Source organism: Aplidium turbinatum, chromosome 6, assembly GCF_918807975.1.
Source record: "Aplidium turbinatum chromosome 6, kaAplTurb1.1, whole genome shotgun sequence".
Taxonomy (NCBI): domain Eukaryota; kingdom Metazoa; phylum Chordata; class Ascidiacea; order Aplousobranchia; family Polyclinidae; genus Aplidium; species Aplidium turbinatum.
This window is the reverse complement of record NC_137477.1, coordinates 25,561,596-25,579,380: the sequence shown is the minus strand read 5'-3', so window position 1 is coordinate 25,579,380 and position 17,785 is coordinate 25,561,596. Positions and strand designations below refer to the sequence as shown.

At 37.5% G+C, this 17,785-nt stretch overlaps 1 protein-coding gene across 1 annotated transcript; it reads left to right on the top strand.

Moving 5' to 3' along the window:
- Positions 1 to 2: 2 nt before the first annotated feature.
- Positions 3 to 16,106, top strand: LOC145771651 (CD9 antigen-like). Its single transcript, XM_082583379.1, has 8 exons — positions 3 to 276; positions 4,719 to 4,818; positions 8,306 to 8,403; positions 9,332 to 9,406; positions 9,959 to 10,057; positions 12,799 to 12,954; positions 14,818 to 14,901; positions 15,789 to 16,106. The coding sequence occupies exons 1-8, from the start codon at positions 217 to 219 to the stop codon at positions 15,855 to 15,857; spliced, it is 741 nt and encodes a 246-aa protein (XP_082439505.1). The 5' UTR covers positions 3 to 216; the 3' UTR covers positions 15,858 to 16,106.
- Positions 16,107 to 17,785: the final 1,679 nt, after the last annotated feature.

The window sequence follows — 17,785 nt, the reverse complement described above, 5'->3', positions numbered from 1 at the left end:
TCGTACAGTTGAAGTAAAGCATAGAGAAGGTTGACTGCAAAGAGGAAGTTTAGTCGTCCAAATGGATTTAGAGCAGTGTCTAGTTGGAAATTCATGCAATTCTTTTAAGTATTTTCAAGTTATCGATCCAAACATGTTTCAGACGTTTTTTTTTTTAGATTAATCAAATTATGTCTTTGGTGAATTTTTTGTATAGGCTACAAAGCTTTTTTTAGAATGGGTCATTGTCTGGATCTTTTCAGAAACCTTTTGTATGTGCTCAATATCCTTTTCTGGGTAAGTACAGAAAATATTGTTGCTATTTAAAGCGTTGGCACATAATGATATATTTTAGTGATTGCAGAAAGCTGGCTGTGAGGTTGTTCAGCGTTTTTGGCCTGGACTTCAAAAATCATAGCTATTTGATAGTTTGCAAAGGAAGTTGCAAGTCACAATTACCTTTTCAAACAAAGGTGTTTATTCTTTAAAATTGCTTATCTTAATTTCGTTTCGAATTTAGTTCCTTATTCAATAATTTTGTTTTGTTTCGTGTAAAAACAACCATGGAAACAATTATTTTCCATTGTCGACTGAAAACGAGATTCAGTAATTTTCGAACAAAGAAAGCACATACCGGTAGGTAGCCTTGAGCGATATTCTTCAAGTAACTTTTAAGTGTTCAAAACAAAAAAATTTAGTACCGGATGTCCAACTATTGAAAGGGTAGACTACGTTATGCAAAAGTGTTGCTAAATGTTTTTCAAACTTTTTGGTGAAATTAGTATTTTACACCAGCGGTAACCAACAACTTGCTCGTAAACAGATATTCTTAATATAATTTGAAACATTTGTATTATGCATTTATCAAACCACCATAATTTTTTGCCAATTTTCCAACCTCTCCTACGCAAAAAGAGTAACCTATCTGAAAAAAATTATACTTCAACTGTTCAACACGGAAAACATAAAGCTTTATATTTATGGAATGTATTTTAAGTTTCTTCCGCTGTTTTTTGTCTTTAAATGCTTAGTAATATATTGTCTAAACCTGTAAGTTTTTTCCAATTTAAATTTTGTGCTTAAATTCACATTCTCCTTGCAAAGTAACATAATTAAAAACTGTTTTAAATATTTTTTTTACAACTTTAAACTTTAGGTTAGTTTTGAACCGGCAAAGTTTGGGTGATTATTACTTTAAACATGTCACAATTATTTTTTCTAAAAAAAATTAAAAAATCTGGCAGCGCTTTACCCTTCACTTGTCGGAAACTGTAGCCTAGCTATAGTTGATCATCCCGTAGTCAGGGTTGGAAGTAACGACTAGTTGTCACTATTCGATAGCGTTATTCGTTGCTTTCTGAATATCGAATGCTTATACCCATTCCTTTTAAAAATAAATATCAAATGCGCGTTATTCACTGCTTTTTTATGCAAGCAACCAGGGGTGTTGACAGGGGGGTCTAGGTGGTACTTTTGGACCCGGGCCCAGAATATTTAAGAGGCCCGGATTTTAAAAATTCACCGCGTCTTCAAACATTATCAAGATCATAATCAAATCTAAAAGAATTGCCATCAAAGGTTAAAACAGCCATTTCAGCCGTCAAGTACCGGGCCCCCTTCTGGGTACCGGGCCTACTTCAGCTTTCTGGTGATAAAATAGCCACTTCAGCCACCAAACAGTAGAATAAGAATTTAGTCTAGTAGGCTATGGTGATTTCCCTAACCACGAATATTACCCGAAACACGAATTTCAAAATAAACAGGCTAATATTTGTTCAAACTCAAAAACTGAAATGGCACTGGGAAGAAGATTGCTATCCCTATTTCTGCACTAAAAATTAGACCAAAACCGCTTTTCAGATTGCAGCAATCAGCAAATGTTTGACCTAGGCTCAAACAACTTTCCTAAATCAAATTGAAAACTTTCTGACTGTCTGCACTGCAGTGCTGTAAATTCTCTTCTGGTGAGCCAAGAATGACCAGTGAAACATCAATCGGGAAGTACTACTTCGGGAAGTACTACTCTAGCGCCATGTGACAAATAAAAGTTCAAAAAAGTTAGATAGAGATAGTAAGTTTTGCGGTTCAAGAAATTTTAAGATTGCGCAAGATTTGTTAAATGACCAATGACCATGCTTAAACGACATCAATAAAAGTTTGTTTACAACCTTTATATTCATAGCATTGTCGATGAAGGGGGCCAGAAAATAAATTGGTACCGGGTCCGAGAAATCCTGTCAACGGCCCTGCAAGCAACGAAATTATTATTCGTTTTTCACTAATTGAAATTTAGGAGAACTGCTGAATCATTTTTTGTTGTTCACTTACTTCATCGTCAAAACGAATTTACGAGATGTAGTTTTCGGATTACTATCCGAACTTGTCCCCTTCCGGTTTTCGAACTTCAAAGGATTAAGGAAAATTTTGCGGCAGCACAGTTCAGAAAAACCATGCCAGTGAGAGTCGTTAACAGTGTTGCAAACTGAGAAGTTTTCACGCAAGTTTGGGCTTGTTTTTTTTTTCGAGTTTTCATTTTTTTTTTGAGTTTGCGGGTTGCTTGTGTTTTGGCCAGTCAATTTTTAGTAATTGCTATTCATTGCTTTTTTTTAAGTATCGATAGCGGAAAGTCATTGCTTTTTTGGGCACTATCAAATAGTGAAATAGTCATTGCTTTTTGACTAACGACTTCCAACCCTGCCCGTACTTGTATGAATTCTTGCAAAAATAGATAGGAATGCCTTTGTCTTGCGAAAAATTTAATCTAAACCACTTGCAGTGCAGTGCTCTTGCTCACTATACTCACGTAGTAAAATTTAGTTTCAATTCGACCAAACGAGGTTTGTTTCGAATAGCTTTTGTTAGGGTCAGTTCTTATTGTCATTACAGCAACAGGGGTCGAAATATGAGATTTAGTCACAAGCGACGGTTAACGTACGCGTGGTGAGGTTTGTACAATTCATGTACGTCAAAGTAAAAATGAGCTCTACCCAAAAACTAGCATAAATATTGAACAGAATTTTGTCTGTAAATGTAACGATAAACGTCATCGTTCGTATGCTATCATACTCGCGTAGCTTCTCGTTTGTTCTTACACGGATAGCCTATACCTGGGGTGGTCAAACTTTTCAATTCAGAAGCCAAACATTTCTTCATGATTGACAGTCGTGTGACATGTGAGTTGACTTACATAGTGAACAAAGATTGTTTGCACTCGTTTTATGAGATATGTTTGTACCATAAGTCAACCTTTTTTCTTTCGTACCCCATTTGCAAAAAATCTGTGGTCAATAAACTTTTAATGCACGAAAACAAACTAGGCTACAAAATATGTATAAAAACTTCCAGTTACAAATTCCTCCGTCGGGAGCCAAGAGGCTCTCTGTGAGAACCACACTGTTATAATAGCTTAAAATCAACATCCGTATATGCTGCGATGCAACAGAAGGCATTGATTGCATCGCGCCGCCAAAAGCATTATCTCAAAAATTCGAATGAAACTTACCACTCTGTAGCATAAACCTTAGAAAATCAAGATATTTCGGACACATAGCAAGAAGCAACTCGTTGGAAAATTTAATGTTGACTGAGATGGTACAAAGTAAACGAACGAAAAGAAGACAAAACATGAACTATTTTGACAATATGAAGGAAATTACGGTAATGAAAAGCATGCCGGAAGTACTACTAAAAACAAAGGACAGAACAAAATGGAGGGAGATCACAGCTGATCAATCTGTTGAAGAAGAAAGCAAAAAATCAACAACGCCATTTATTGGTACTACAATCAAAACTAAAAAAAAAACTAAAGTAAAATTAATTATAGTGGCACAAATGAAACAAAATTTTCAAATGTAACAATCTTTTAATAGGTCTGTGGCCCACCTCAAAATATTTCCATGGCCCACTGGTTGAGAACCGCTGAGCTAGTGCAATCAATTACTCGTGCTTCCATTACATAGTGCGGCTTAGCCACGTACTTTTCAGACACAATGTTGAAATTATTCGTGGAAAAGTCTCACCTCGATTTTGAGAGTAAACGTTTGGTATAAAATTTTACGTCTTATAGGCCTACTCGAGCACAGGAAATACGGTATATTGCTGATTTCAAATCTCACCGGATGACTTCGACAATATATAATGTCTGCTGTACGGTTATAGAACATTGAAGGCTTTGGTTGGTTGGTTTTGAATATTTATCGTCGGACTGACAAAGCCTTGGTAGGTTATACCTGGTAGTTTCGCATACTTGGTAGAGGCTTGTAGAGGCATACTTGTAGACACAGGGCAGGTTACTGAGATTGACAGAGTGAAGTTTTCCGATTGTTAAAGTCTTGTTGCCAGGGAATTATTCCATTCGTCTGCTGCTCATTCAGGTGCTGCTCATTCAGGTGCTGCTCCATGGATACTAGCAGTCCTAAATGCGTTGCTCAAGCGCACACCCCGAGAGTCGAACCAGCGCCGCGTGATCTTGAGCCGGGCGCGCTAACCACTGAGCTAACGGGGCGGACAACTTTTAACATATAATGGTGTCATGTTCAATGTTACGTACGTAAATGGGGTACAGTTTCTTGCTTTTCTGTCATCCCTAGCCCAAATGGAATAGGCCCAGACCAGTTCCAGTTAGTTTCGTTTTTTTTTCAACCATCAAATTGAAAAGTCATACCTACTTGTCAATTGCCATAATATAGCAGGAGTCCAGAAAAAGCTAGAAGGTAAAGTTCAAAACGTGGGCTTTTCAGATCGCAGGAATGGGACTTGTGGGCCTTGGTGCTTGGTTGTTAGCTGATGTTACTTTGAAGCAGATGTTGGAACTCATTGGTCTTGATATTACTGGAAAAGGTAAGACATATTATATACCCTATGCATAGAAAAATGCGAACGAAACTGTTTCGACTCAAAATTCCTTTGCAATGGCTTTGTTTCAAATAAAGTTCTTTGTTGAATAAGTTTGTTTTGCGTGCTTTCAAGAAATGAATGGTAGTTACTCTCGCTTAGCATAATTGGTCATTGAATCTTCAGCGTTGTTTAACTAGAATATACGTGTGCAGGGAGTAGCGTTGACAGAGCGGTCCGTGGTGCTTTTGGAACCGGGCCCGGGATGAATTTAGGGGCCCGTAATCTTTCCAAGAGGCCTGAGAAGTTGAAGAAACCATTGCGTAGTATTGGATATAGTGCATTTTTCTTAGAAATGTCTTCATTTGGGGCCCGGAGATCTCATTAGTGCCAGGCCCAAATTATTCTCTCAGCGGCCCTGTGTGTAGGTTACAACTAAAGTAGGTCTAAGTAGTAAGTAAGGGTCGCATGCAAATCCATCTTAAACGTCGTATGCAAATCCATCCAAGAATTACGATAACAGAACATTGTTAAACACTCTCTGCATTTGAGCCTGATATCTTTGTCAAATTTTGATAAGAGTAACTTTAAATACAGTAGGCCATGTTCAGCTTGCTGTTATTAAAGTTAATTCAAAAAATCTCTCGATATTGTTTCACTTGTTCAAGGGTGTCCAGACTGTTTTCACCGAGGGTCACATTCAGAAGAATACACCAAAGTCTTGGCCAATCGCTAAAATAAAGCACAATAGACTCCTCTGTCACGTAGTAAAGTTAGCATATCAGTGTTTTTGTGTGTAAACTACGTGTTTTGAGTTTGCATAAACAAACACAACCTTTAACACTGCTTTCCCTTTGTTTAATATTCTTTTGCCCAACTAGACTGTCTTGGCACAGAGAGCTTTCTGGTAGATGATATAGTGCATTTTACCAACCTCAGTACCTAACCTCCATTATCTTGCATCTTGACTCACATCATTCACTCCATTCCCTTTCGCTTGCTTGCCATAACTGGAGCTGTATAGGCCTATGTTGTGAACTTGTGACTCCAAACAACAGCTTGTTCCATTTAAGTTTCTTTTTGTTATTGGCATCGGACACAGCTGCAAAAGTGTCTACCAGTAGTTGTGCTCTTTGGTCGTCGACAGTAGCGTTGACAGGGGGTCCAGGGGTACTTTTGAACCTGGGCCCGGAATAATTTTAGGGGCCAGGAACCTTTTCAAGGGGGCCGATATCATGAAAAGAACCACTGCATATTCTTTGAATACAGTGCATTTTTTTACAAAACTTGTTGACTAGGGGTCCAAGATATTGTACCAACGGCCCCGGTTGTCAGACCACTCGGCATGCTACAACTCAGCAAGTGCTTTAACTCAACTTCTACATTTCAGCTACTGTCCAAGTCAGCAAATGAGATTTTCACCTAGCATCGGACTTACTAAATTGCCAAGTTGCCGCTTGCTCAGTTGTTACTTTCTCAGTTTCATCATTTACCAACTTCAGCCACTTTCTGAAATGTTGCTAGTTCAGTTGTCACTTGCTTAAATGTCATTTGCTCAGTTCCCAACTGCTGACTTGTAGGAGTCTAGTGCTCAGAGTCCTGAAATTAAGCAACTTCTCTGTAATGCTAAACTTGTCATCAACTTTCTGTAAAAAACTAACAACTGTGCAGAGTCCATAGCATCTGTGCTTTCACCACATGCAATCTAGTAAAAGTCAAGAGGAAAGCTTTATATGACACCTGATGTTTCATGTAAGCAAACAAGTCTTCGATACGACGCGTAACTGTCTTTCTGAACATGCTAACGTTGTTGAGGTCATGCCATTTTACTGGGCACATTATTCCTGCGACCTTAACTACCACTGGTTTAGAAAGTCACCATCTCTGAGAGGTTCCCGTGTTGAGCAATCCCTCGAGTTACATCGTGATTGGCTACCGTAGCTGTTCTTGTGCTTTGTAGACACGGGAACAGCACAAAGTTTTGAGCTTGTAAGGTAGCTGCCAATAGCTTAATTTTTTTTCACGCTCGGACTCATTTTTATTATGTTTTGATTAGAAATGTCGTCGCACGTTATACTTCTTCACCAATGCAGCAGTTCCGTTGCAGATTTAGCAGACACACTGTCTTTTAACTTCTGTAAAGAAATATTCAACTTTCCATCTTTTTCTGAAACATCATTTTAAACTCACTGTCTACTTTCCGTTTCTTGTATTTTTTTGCAAAACTACATTTTGCCAGTGACGATCGGTGAGGGAAAGCAAGGAAAGCAGTGCTTACCTGAGCGAAAACTATGCAAAATATAATGACTGAATTCTAGGTTTAACTTCTTATTATTTTTATCAAATCTATTTTAACTTGAAAATTACTGTGTTCGTGACTAGAATTACTCGTAACTCTTGTGAGTATCTAAGTCCTCACCAAACCGCATTTCTTGCCTATAAATGCCAATTAACGCAAACGCTTTTGTCAGAAACCATCACTGAAGCTCCAGGGAAATCAACTTTCAAAAGTGCTTACCTTACATTGAAAAACGCCTTCGTTTTATCCAATCCTCAATCGTTTTGCAAAACGACACCAGCTGCTTAGCCAATCAGATGTGTTATCTGGTGTTATGGTTAAACTTGCTTTCCCAGTGACGTCATGCGTATCTCATAGCGGCTGTTTTTGGTTTCAGGCGAAAGGAATACAGCCTCTACGCATGAGTGATTTTCGGGCTTGTAACTATAGGCTACTGAGTACGCTGAAAATAAAGCTGGTTCTCTTACCAAAAAAAACATAGATTCTACAATAAGACATGCAATTCCAAAGGGTACATTAACCAACCAGTACTGAAACAGCACAAGTGTTTTTTAAATTCTTTGGGTCAATAGACTGACATCACAAGTTCAGAGCAAACATACTTGTGTTCTTCAAGAATGGACTAGCTTAATTTATAGGCTAATTATTTGCTCTTTACTAGTGCACCAGTCCAATGCATGTTGTAAATGCTTACAGATGACATTGACAATAAGTTTTTGTGCTCAGTCTAAAAAAGCAGCCAACATTCTAGACTAGTCCCAGTTTGATTGATTGATTGAATCTTTATCCTCGGACTGGGAAAGTCCGAAGATTTTGTTTTGGAAATGCTCTCAGAGCGCACCAAATTGGAAGTGTTTTTCAAAATTTTCTGGGGGAGGCCCCCCAGACCCCCCGCTGGAAGTGTTGCCTTCGGCAACACGCCTTCGGGCTTCGCCCGACGGTTACGCCCCTCGTGCCTACTACCTTGCTGCAACATATTTCCAAGTTGCTTTCCCAATGGTTTAAGCCACCGAACGTCACTGCATTTTGCAGAGAGGCTGACCGGCCATATTACATTGCATTTTTAAAATTAGCCATGGACCATAAAAAAGGAAACGCGGCTGGTTGGCTCGCGGGCCGTAGTTTGGACACCCCTGCGGTAGACAAATGATCTTTTTGGTTCTATCGCAGTTGATGCTTGCTTATATATTTCAGTATCGGTCATTTTGCTCAGTTTGGGAAGCTCTATGTTTTTGATAGGACTCTTCGGATGTTGCGGAGCAATGAGAGAAAGCAGATTCCTCCTCGTTACAGTACGTCATCAGTTTAAAAACAGTGCCATGAATGAGAAAATCCTTGACTTGTAAATGACATTAATTATGCCACGTATAGGTTAGATATAATCAAACTTTGTGTAAAAAATCTCCAATCAGAAAAACTCAATTAAGAGCATATTTTTCTTCTTTATGGTCGGTGTTATCAACTCTTACCGTCTCTACTACAGTAATTAACTAAGCAACCACACGGCCTTTAACATCATACAATTAGAATGAACATAAAACTATAAACTACGAACGTTTTCGGCCATACGGTACTCAAGTTAGCTCTTCTCAAGTAACTTGAGTATGGCCGAAAACGTTCGTAGTTTATAGTTTTATGTTCACTCTAATTGTATGATGTTAAATGCTGTGTGGTTGCTTAGTTTTATCTGTCTATGCTCAAAGAAAGTCGCCTCTCTACCAAAATTGTACAGTAATTACAGTAGGCTATACCAGAAAGGCAAGCAATAGCTAATTTGGCGCAACTGGGTACAACTTTAATGTAAATGCTATATTTCTAATGCAGAATATAGCTACTGAATCCAGCCAAACATTTATAAAACGTCATTCAACATGTAATACAATGGCATTAAAACGTTGTAATAGAATTAAAAACCTTTTTTTTGGAGAAGCAAGATAAAATTTTGAGACTGAGGCGATTGCTCCCACAAACCCCCCATGGCTACGTCCCTGGACCTACGTTCCCATGTACTATATTAAATTTCTATCTTATTTTTCTTAATTTATTTAAAGTTTCGAAAAACTAAGTAGGCTAATAGAGTTTTGGTCTTTCTTTTTTTAACGACTCCGACTCCAAATATGTCTCAATCTCTCCGACCCCACAACCCTAAATTTAGAAAAAAATGCTTATTTATTCTTTATTTGTAAACAGTCAGATTTTTACCAGTGTCTTTTTTTGCAGTATCTATTTTTGCTCTCCGTTCTTTTCTTCATCCAACTTATTGCTGGAGTCTGGGCGGTGGTTGCAAGGTCTTCGGTAAAAGTTAAAAATGTCTTGCAAGTTCTTAACTAAGGTTAATTTTATCATCTTTAGAAAATAAATTGGAAAGCAAATCACATACAAGAAAGTGTCGTCATAAATCGAAGTTTCAGTAATTTACTTAACTTTAAGCTCATTTGTATTTCAATAGAGGAGAAAAATTCAAGAATAAATTGGCTGGACCATCTTTTCGTTGATGAAAATTAAAATCCTTTGAAAAACTTGTTTTTTAGTGTGTTGACTATGGAAATAGTGTAGATGGCTGATATTTCAACACTAAAATCCATATATATTTTAGAACGATTTTGGAAAATTATAGTTAGAGTTATGCTACTCGTCGAAGCTTAAGATTGCACAAGTCTTGAAATAACGTCTAATTATCATAAGTGTTTAGTGCTTTTTAAGTAGAAACATAAACTTACAACCTCTTTCCTTAAGTGAACTACATTTTTGACTAAACTTATATTTTGAGCGAAAGAGAAATAAAAAAAATGTTTCTCTAAAATGTGTCTATATATTTTATCATGTTTTTTCTTGTATCTGTTATAGGTAAACACATCGATCAGACAACAACTTAATAGCACTTTGCCCATCGATCGGGATAGAGAAACCCCTGTACGAACGTCGCTGCTCATAATACAAAACAATGTAAATATTATTATCATACTTGTAATACATATATTTTCTGGCTAAAAATCTGGCCAGTTTGAATCCAAGACTCGAAATTGGATGATGGTGATTTTTCAATGTGAAGTTTTAGCCTACACTTTCTTGTGTGGAATAACTTGTTTCAGTATCACATTGCTGCATATTAATGCCCTGCAATTGCGTAACTACGTGTTGTTGCACTAGCTTTCGAAACACATGTCATGTGCTATAACGAAAGCTAGTGCAACTCGCTATTACCACAGCGAACTCGCAGCATCAGGCTAAAACAGGTCGTTAAAATCTTCATTGTGAAGTAAACAACTTATAAAATTTGACATAAAGCTTTCAGTTGGCACACTTGCACAAATTGTTAGTATATTTCTGCTGAACTAACTGAGTGGCTCTCATCAACCCACCTAAATAGTGAATTTTCTTTGAAGCGCACCACTTTACGTTCGCGCACAAGTCGAATAGTGTCCGCTAGGGTGTCTCGATTCCAAAGAAACGTAACTTAGCCGATTGTCAAGAATCACAATTCGTAAGTAAAGCAAGTGGGAAGATCACCTTCGAAACAGATTACTTGCTTGGCCCAAAGCATTGATGACTGATTTTGGGCTAAAAATATGACTGGGGCTATCTTTGTCAACCTCACAGCCACCCAAAGCTTCTTTGACCTCCAGGCTTCGCTGACAAAGTTTTAGCCCTTAAAGTTTTGCTTATAATTCAGCGGTCTGAGCTTGAACGGAAAACACAAATTTCCATCACTGTGAATGTGAGAATCTTGCCATTCACCATCAAAGACCTAATGAACAACAACTTATTGGACTAGTTTCATTGATATGGAGTTATCCGACTATTAGTGTGAAAACAAATGGACTATATTGAAATGAAAAAAAATGCACATGATTCAAGTAGAACGTGGGCTTATTCGCTATCCAAGAACCAAGTCGAAAAAAAATCATCAATATAAAACAGGCCAAAATGGGGAAGTTGCACAGTTATGACTTGGCAGGGTTAGGTCTATTAGAAGAGTCTGTCTTTTTACCACCCCAGGTTGACGATTTTTGCCGCACTGCAGGCTCTGCAGCGAAACGCTACCAGAGAGCAGCCAGTTTTTGGTTTCTTCTTCCAAGACACGCAGACTTTCCGTTTCGTTAGGTGAGTTGAAGACAGTGAAGTCGTTAATGATGTGGATTATGGATGATCGGTCGATCGCTGATAATATGGATTCAAGATAAAAATTTTAGATTTTTTTGTGGTTGTAATAACGTTTTGAAAGTAATGTCTATGAATGATGAAAGGTAACTTCGCATTGCCAACATTGAGATTTAAAGTATTGGAACGTTATCACTTTGTAAGGTTAGTCAGACACCAGTTCCTGTTCATACTTTGAAATTCATATAGCATGATGCGTTCGTACCGATCTCATCCATGTTGTCGCCATGATGATGTAAAGTACATGATGTAAGCAAGCATACATCACATGCAACTTGTTGTCTGCTTCGATAACGCCGCAGATAAACACTAAGCTTTCCCAACGAAGAAACAGCAAGACAAAGTAGCGATGATTCAACTTCCCACGTCAGCGTGTAGCAACGTGCTTCATAGAGCGCTTTTTATTCCTCGACTTCCAGTAAATATTTTTATGTGGAAACCTCAGACTTTCAACTCAGGTTTACGGCTTCGCTTGCATTGTGACTCAGACTTCTTTTGCAATCAACCATCATTGTGGCGACATGGTTTTGCTACATAATTACTGACGTTGTGAGAATATAGCTTTATGACGTGATACGCTTGTTCTAGCCAACGTTGTGATGTAACGTTACGTCTCTAGACAAACGTTGCAGAGTAACGCAAACGCCATAACAAAGAAATGTTGCGAAGTAACGCGAATTCGACGTTTTCAAACAACATAGAAATGTACTCGAGTTACCGCTCAGTAGTCAACGTAACCAGAATTACATATTGAAACGAACGTGGCTGAAGAATGTTTGCACCACGTTTCAATCAATCACCCACGCATGACAATTGACAAATAACTTCCTTAGCAACGTTTTGTGACATTAATAACTCATTGATGCAAACATGACAAAATAAAGGAAATACTACGTTTTTTTGAGTTATGCTTACACTTGAAAACGACGTTAAAACCAACGTCAAGTTTGCCCAAAGTTGCAACCACGTGATTTCGTGGGCTGCAAAGTCCACAAACCCACAGAGCCTTTATCTGCAAAATCATGAAGATTGTTTACAAAAGACGTTTCACTCTCACCACTGAAGTAAACAAACAATGCAGACTGAGAGCTTTACCCAGACAGCAAATCAACCACTTTTTACAGTCTGCAGACGTTTAATCAATTTAAAACATGGTTGAGCGCCCAAAGTTGTAACGTTTTGCATTCGTTGAATCACTGTAAAAAATGGTTGATGTGCTATGTGTGTAGCGCCCCTTCAGGTTTCGGCCTAGTCCCACTTACAGTATGGCGCAGTATGTTTAGTTCCCACCTCCTCCAAAGTATGGTTTCTGCAAAGTTTGCGTATACAAAATCCGGCTAATATCCTTCCATCAAAGCGTGTACTTCACACTTACTATTTTAAAATCATCCGAATCCAAGCATTATACTTAAATTTACGCCGCATGGTTGAATAGACAGGCCACATTACCAAGAACTGTGAGGCGAGTTATGGCACGCGAGCCACATACTGAGCAAATTCAATTCAAACACTGCTATTATTTTCAGCTGCAATGCTGTGGGTTAATTAATGGTTGCCAGGACTGGAAATCAAATATAACGATAGGATGCACCTGCGAAAGGACAGGTCTTGACGATCCGCTATGTCAAGTTTCTAGAGTCTGTGATGTCTTGAAAAGAACGCGAAGACCAATATTCATGAAGGTAAGTCACGTGACAAATATTGAGTCGTAAACAGCATCGTTAAAAATGCTTATTGAGGACTGCATGAAGAAAGACGTCGTCCTGCTTTTAATATCTTGTGAAACGTGTCGCAGGTTTTACTCACGTTGGCACGAAGGTCTGTTACAGAGTGAATTGATGATGTAAGCTACCTGTATTTAGATAAGTTTGGTTTAGATCCCCTGCGTCTGCATCGATCCATTCGAATAGTTTCCTGAAAATTGGGGATATTTTTTCTTTATTTGCTTTGTTGAAACAGTTTCTTTTCGAAAATTGAATCCGCAGTCCTGCTGATGATATGTGCATGGTTCTTGCTGCGAAAGTACACACACATGTTTGTCTTGGTTGGTCAATAGCCACTCGTGACTTACTGCATTGGCACACAGCACTTTTGTATATTTTCTTCAGAGATCAATCGATGATGCGAAATGGACTCAATGTCAATCTATATCGAAATGTTATATTTATCAAAATACTTTTATCGCCTATGCCAGGGCTTCCCAACCTGGGGGCCATGGCCCTCTAGTTGGCCATGAGCCTTTTTCAAGGAGGCCATAGAAAAAGTTGAAAAATAATAATTTTTTTAATTTATCATCTGTAAGTCCAGTCCAACACTATATAACAAACGAAATAAATTAAAATTTAATAAAAACACTAGCTACATTTTGCTCAAATCTTTATAAAATGGTCTTTAGTTCCCGGTTATTTCAAAAATAATAATATAAGATGACGTTTCTTAATTTTTTTCAAAAGGGAGGCCATTGATAGGGAGGCCATTGATTTTTCAAAATTTTCAAAGGAGGCCACGGTGTAAAAAGGTTGAAAGAAATAGGGGCCATTGATTTTTCAAAATTTTCAAAGGAGGCCACGGTGTAAAAAGGTTGAAAGAAATGGGGGGGCCATTGATTTTTCAAAATTTTTAAAGGGGCCACGGTGTAAAAAGGTTACGAATCCCTGGCCTATGCATTGCTTCAGTTTGCTAATATACTTGAACTTTGAGACTCGGGATATTCATGTTTAGCTCGCCACCTACTCTGGAGAGTCTAGAGTTTTGCAAGCTTTCTGTTTTATCCTCGTTGTTGCTTGAAATTAAGTGTGAGCATGAGCACTGGACGATGAAACAAATATTTGCAAAGTGGAAGAAGCAAAGAGCGCGTTGTATACCAGCACGAAAGTTACACCATGCACAATTGCACAGTGCACACTCACTAAGGATAGCGCGTTTGGCTAATCGTATCTTGTGGCACCAATGTTTACCTCTTTTAAGTCTTGCCACACTGGGCTGCTTAATGCAAAGTATTGAAAAATTAAGTTTGGCTTTATATTATTTATTGTTACTGGGTACGTTACTGGGTACGTTAACTTATACTGTTGTTGGAAAGTGGATAAGCGTGTATTTAGATTATTTGAAGAGGTCATTGTCATTTTTCAACAACGATTGTTAACTTGACAATAACCTCTTGAAAATAATCTAAATACACGCTTATCCACTTTCAACCGGTTGTGACTTGGTTTTGCGATAATCTTCACAAATGCCTCAGCAGAACTTTATCTTTCTGTTTTGTTCAAGCTAATGTTCTTACGGGATCTATTGAATAGTTATTTAACCCACTGTTGCTTTCCATCTTTACATATATGGCCTGTTGAATATATAGCTACATATAAATAATGGAAATCACTGCTGACCAGTGACTAAGCAAACTATGTTGCGCATGTCAGCCTAAAGTGGTTTAGATATCAGAAGGTTTTTATTTAAGAGGAACATTTTATTTTATTAAGAAATCAAGTGCGTGATAGCAAATTTATTTCTGATGCTTATCACTCTTTACATTATGTTTTCAACAGAACTGCTTCGACGCCATACTTGCATTTGTTGACAGTAACTTTTCACTTTTTGCGATTGGATCGATTGTACTCACAATTATTGAAGTAAGAAGTTTGACGTAGCTTTGCCAGGACTGCGCTACAAGAAATAAATTATAAAAATAGTAATCACTAATAGCTATAAAAAAGTAATTAGTGTGGCTGTTTGAAACGATTTTTTGTCGAAACAAACCCAACCTTAGACGTTGAAGGGGTCTAATGTTGTGTAATGTGTCTATGTGTATTATGATTGCCAAGTATTTTAGAAGTAATAATGAAGTAAGTTATATTCAGCTTACAACAAGATTATGATCACCAAGCACATGGTATAAATGTTTCATTGATAGCTATTCTGCAAAATGTTGAATTGCATAAAAAACTAGCGAATGGAATAACCATTTGTCTGGCTTGTGTTGTCCTTGAATTACAAACAAATCGTAAATCAAAGACTTGCAAAATCCATCACTGCATACTTAAGCCACAAAATGTTTTCGGTTATTTGACGCTGGAAGAGAGCTAAAATACTCAATAATTATTCTTATCGTGGGCTTGCTGAAACGGCGTATGTATTGGTGTAGGTTTAATGATAGAGACAGATGTTCTTGTTTAAACAACATCACAAGCTCTTTAGCCTTTTAGTTTCAGAATTTGATCAAATATTAACGAAATGTTCAAAATTGAAAGCATTTAGGTAAACGAGAATTTATGGCGCTTAACCATTCTTGTCTACGTATCCTTTTTTTAGAACAGCCCGCCATGGCACAGCATATAAATATTTTAAAGTTAACATAATGCGAATTTTTAATTCCCTAATAGCAAAGATTACAATTTTCAAACATTGGAAGCGGAATTATATTGCGAACACAAGTATGTCTGGAGATCACGTTTTTTTTTTGTAGGAAAAGCTCTTCTATGTGTTTTCGACTTTGTGTATAACATGTTTATTATTTCAGAGCTTCTTGTTGGTGAGTGCTGTAGTTGTATGCCATAACTCTGGAAATGAGGAATTTCAGAGTTTTTAAGAAATGGAATTGCCATGTAACCGATGGTCAGAGAAAAACCGTAGAAAACATTACGCAACTTTTGTTCATCTTGCCAAGGTCATTTGAAAACGATACTGCGTACCACGCAAAGCAAAACTGTGTATGCGAAACCAATTATATGGATGAATATTCAAACTATTCAATGGTTTCCATTCAGTTATAGCAAATTACGTTCTTGTGCTTTATTTCTTAAGAAAATGATGTCGGATAACCGACAGACAAACCTGGTGTTTAGTTGTAGAAATAGCTACACTTGTTATGAAGTCTTTGAGCAATAGAGGTTCATTTGGGGAGAACTTGGCACTGCATTGGCAATTAAGATTTTCTCCTGTATAGAATAGGCTAGCGCATGATAAAGATAGTTGTCCAATATTTGCGTTCGTCGTCGTCGTCATGTGATGTTACCTTCCTAGAAACACGCAGAGCATATGACCTTAAACACACACAAAACGAAGTACAATTTATTGACTAATGTTGCCCACAGACTGCAGAAATACGTAACATCATTTAGCCATGCAACTTCCTACGTTTCAAACGCGTTACAACGATTAATTTAAGAAACGCTGAACAATTTATATATTAATGATAATACGATGATCTATCACGGCCTAATAATCTAAAGCCCTGTCTAAAGAAAAACAAACTCAAAATTAAGCTAACTAGGAAAGTTTTAACTACAAAAAAACATGATTCCTTTTACCTCGCACAAAAATGTTTTAGGTTAACATTTTTTTGGCTGCTTGTTAGGCTATCATCGTTTTCTTCAAACATTTATTTAACGTTCACTCCAGAGAAAAAATCTTTTTAAAAGCAAATAGGCAGCTTAAATTTGCTTTCTGTCAAGAAATCGTTTACATTCACTGCCTTTGTTTTAGCATTTTCTGCGATTGAAAGTGATTCAATTCGCTTTTTCATGCAACTTCAATAAAAACATTGAATAGAAGCTCTCATTGCTTTAATTAATGATTCAACATTTATCACTTCCACTTTAAAAAGGATTTCTATGCTTTTCGAGGAGAGTTATGTGGTTAAAAGCTTCAGTGATTCAAACTTTATAAAAGTAGGCTATGCAAAACTGCCAGGATTCAGCTCTCAAAGAAGCTTTCTCAGTCCGAAGATTTAATCAAAATCAGTTTTCAAAGTTTGTTAAAGCTTTTGGGAAAATTGTTTAATTTGTTGAGTGAGGACCAAATGAATGTTTGTTTGCAATATTTTCATTAACTCGCTTGCATGTGCAGAGTCATAGCTGCGTGGTGACCATTGAAAACACTTTAGCCTACATTTAGCCAGTTTCATCAGCATGTCAACTAACTTCTAGCCTACCTTGCGTGAACAATAAGTTATCATTGAGACGCGAACATAACAGAACACTGACGTAATGTGATAGAGTCAAGTTCAGCTTGTAGGGTTAAGTTTAGTGATGATGTTGTATTTCTGTACAGGCCAATATTGAAGTGACATTTTCTTTGTTTTATGCTCTGTAGTTGTCAGAGCAATCAAATTTCAATAAAAAATTTTTGAATTAGGCTTAGACAAATTATGAGGTTCAATAATTGCAGTTGTTACCCAAAAAAACTTCTTGAGGAAGGAACTACATTATAGGGTATAAACTTGCTTCACTATGAAAATAGGTTATGCAATAAAGGATAGCCTAGTATCTTATGGCAGTATCGTTGACGGATGCTTTTGGACCCGGGATAGTGTTAGGGGCCGCGTCCTTTCCACGGTAGCTGGGAACTTGAAAAAACGATTTCCTGTTGGTTTTATGAAGGCTATAGTGTGTTTTTGTTAGAAGTGTCTTAATTTTGGATCTAAGGATTCCATTGGCATCGGGCTCAAACTACCCTCTTAACAAACCTGTTGTCGTGTGAGCCTCTGGGGCCGAGGGTCTTCTGGTGTAGTGATAA

What these genes read in the sequence shown, in the direction of transcription:
- LOC145771651 (XM_082583379.1), top strand. Translation starts at nt 217, where the DNA reads ATGGGTCATTGTCTGGATCTTTTCAGAAACCTTTTGTATGTGCTCAAT. An exon ending in TGCTCATAATACAAAACAAT is followed by an intron (nt 10,058 to 12,798) that starts GTAAATATTATT and finishes TATTATTTTCAG; the next exon opens with CTGCAATGCTGTGGGTTAAT. An exon ending in TTGTACTCACAATTATTGAA is followed by an intron (nt 14,902 to 15,788) that starts GTAAGAAGTTTG and finishes TTATTATTTCAG; the next exon opens with AGCTTCTTGTTGGTGAGTGC.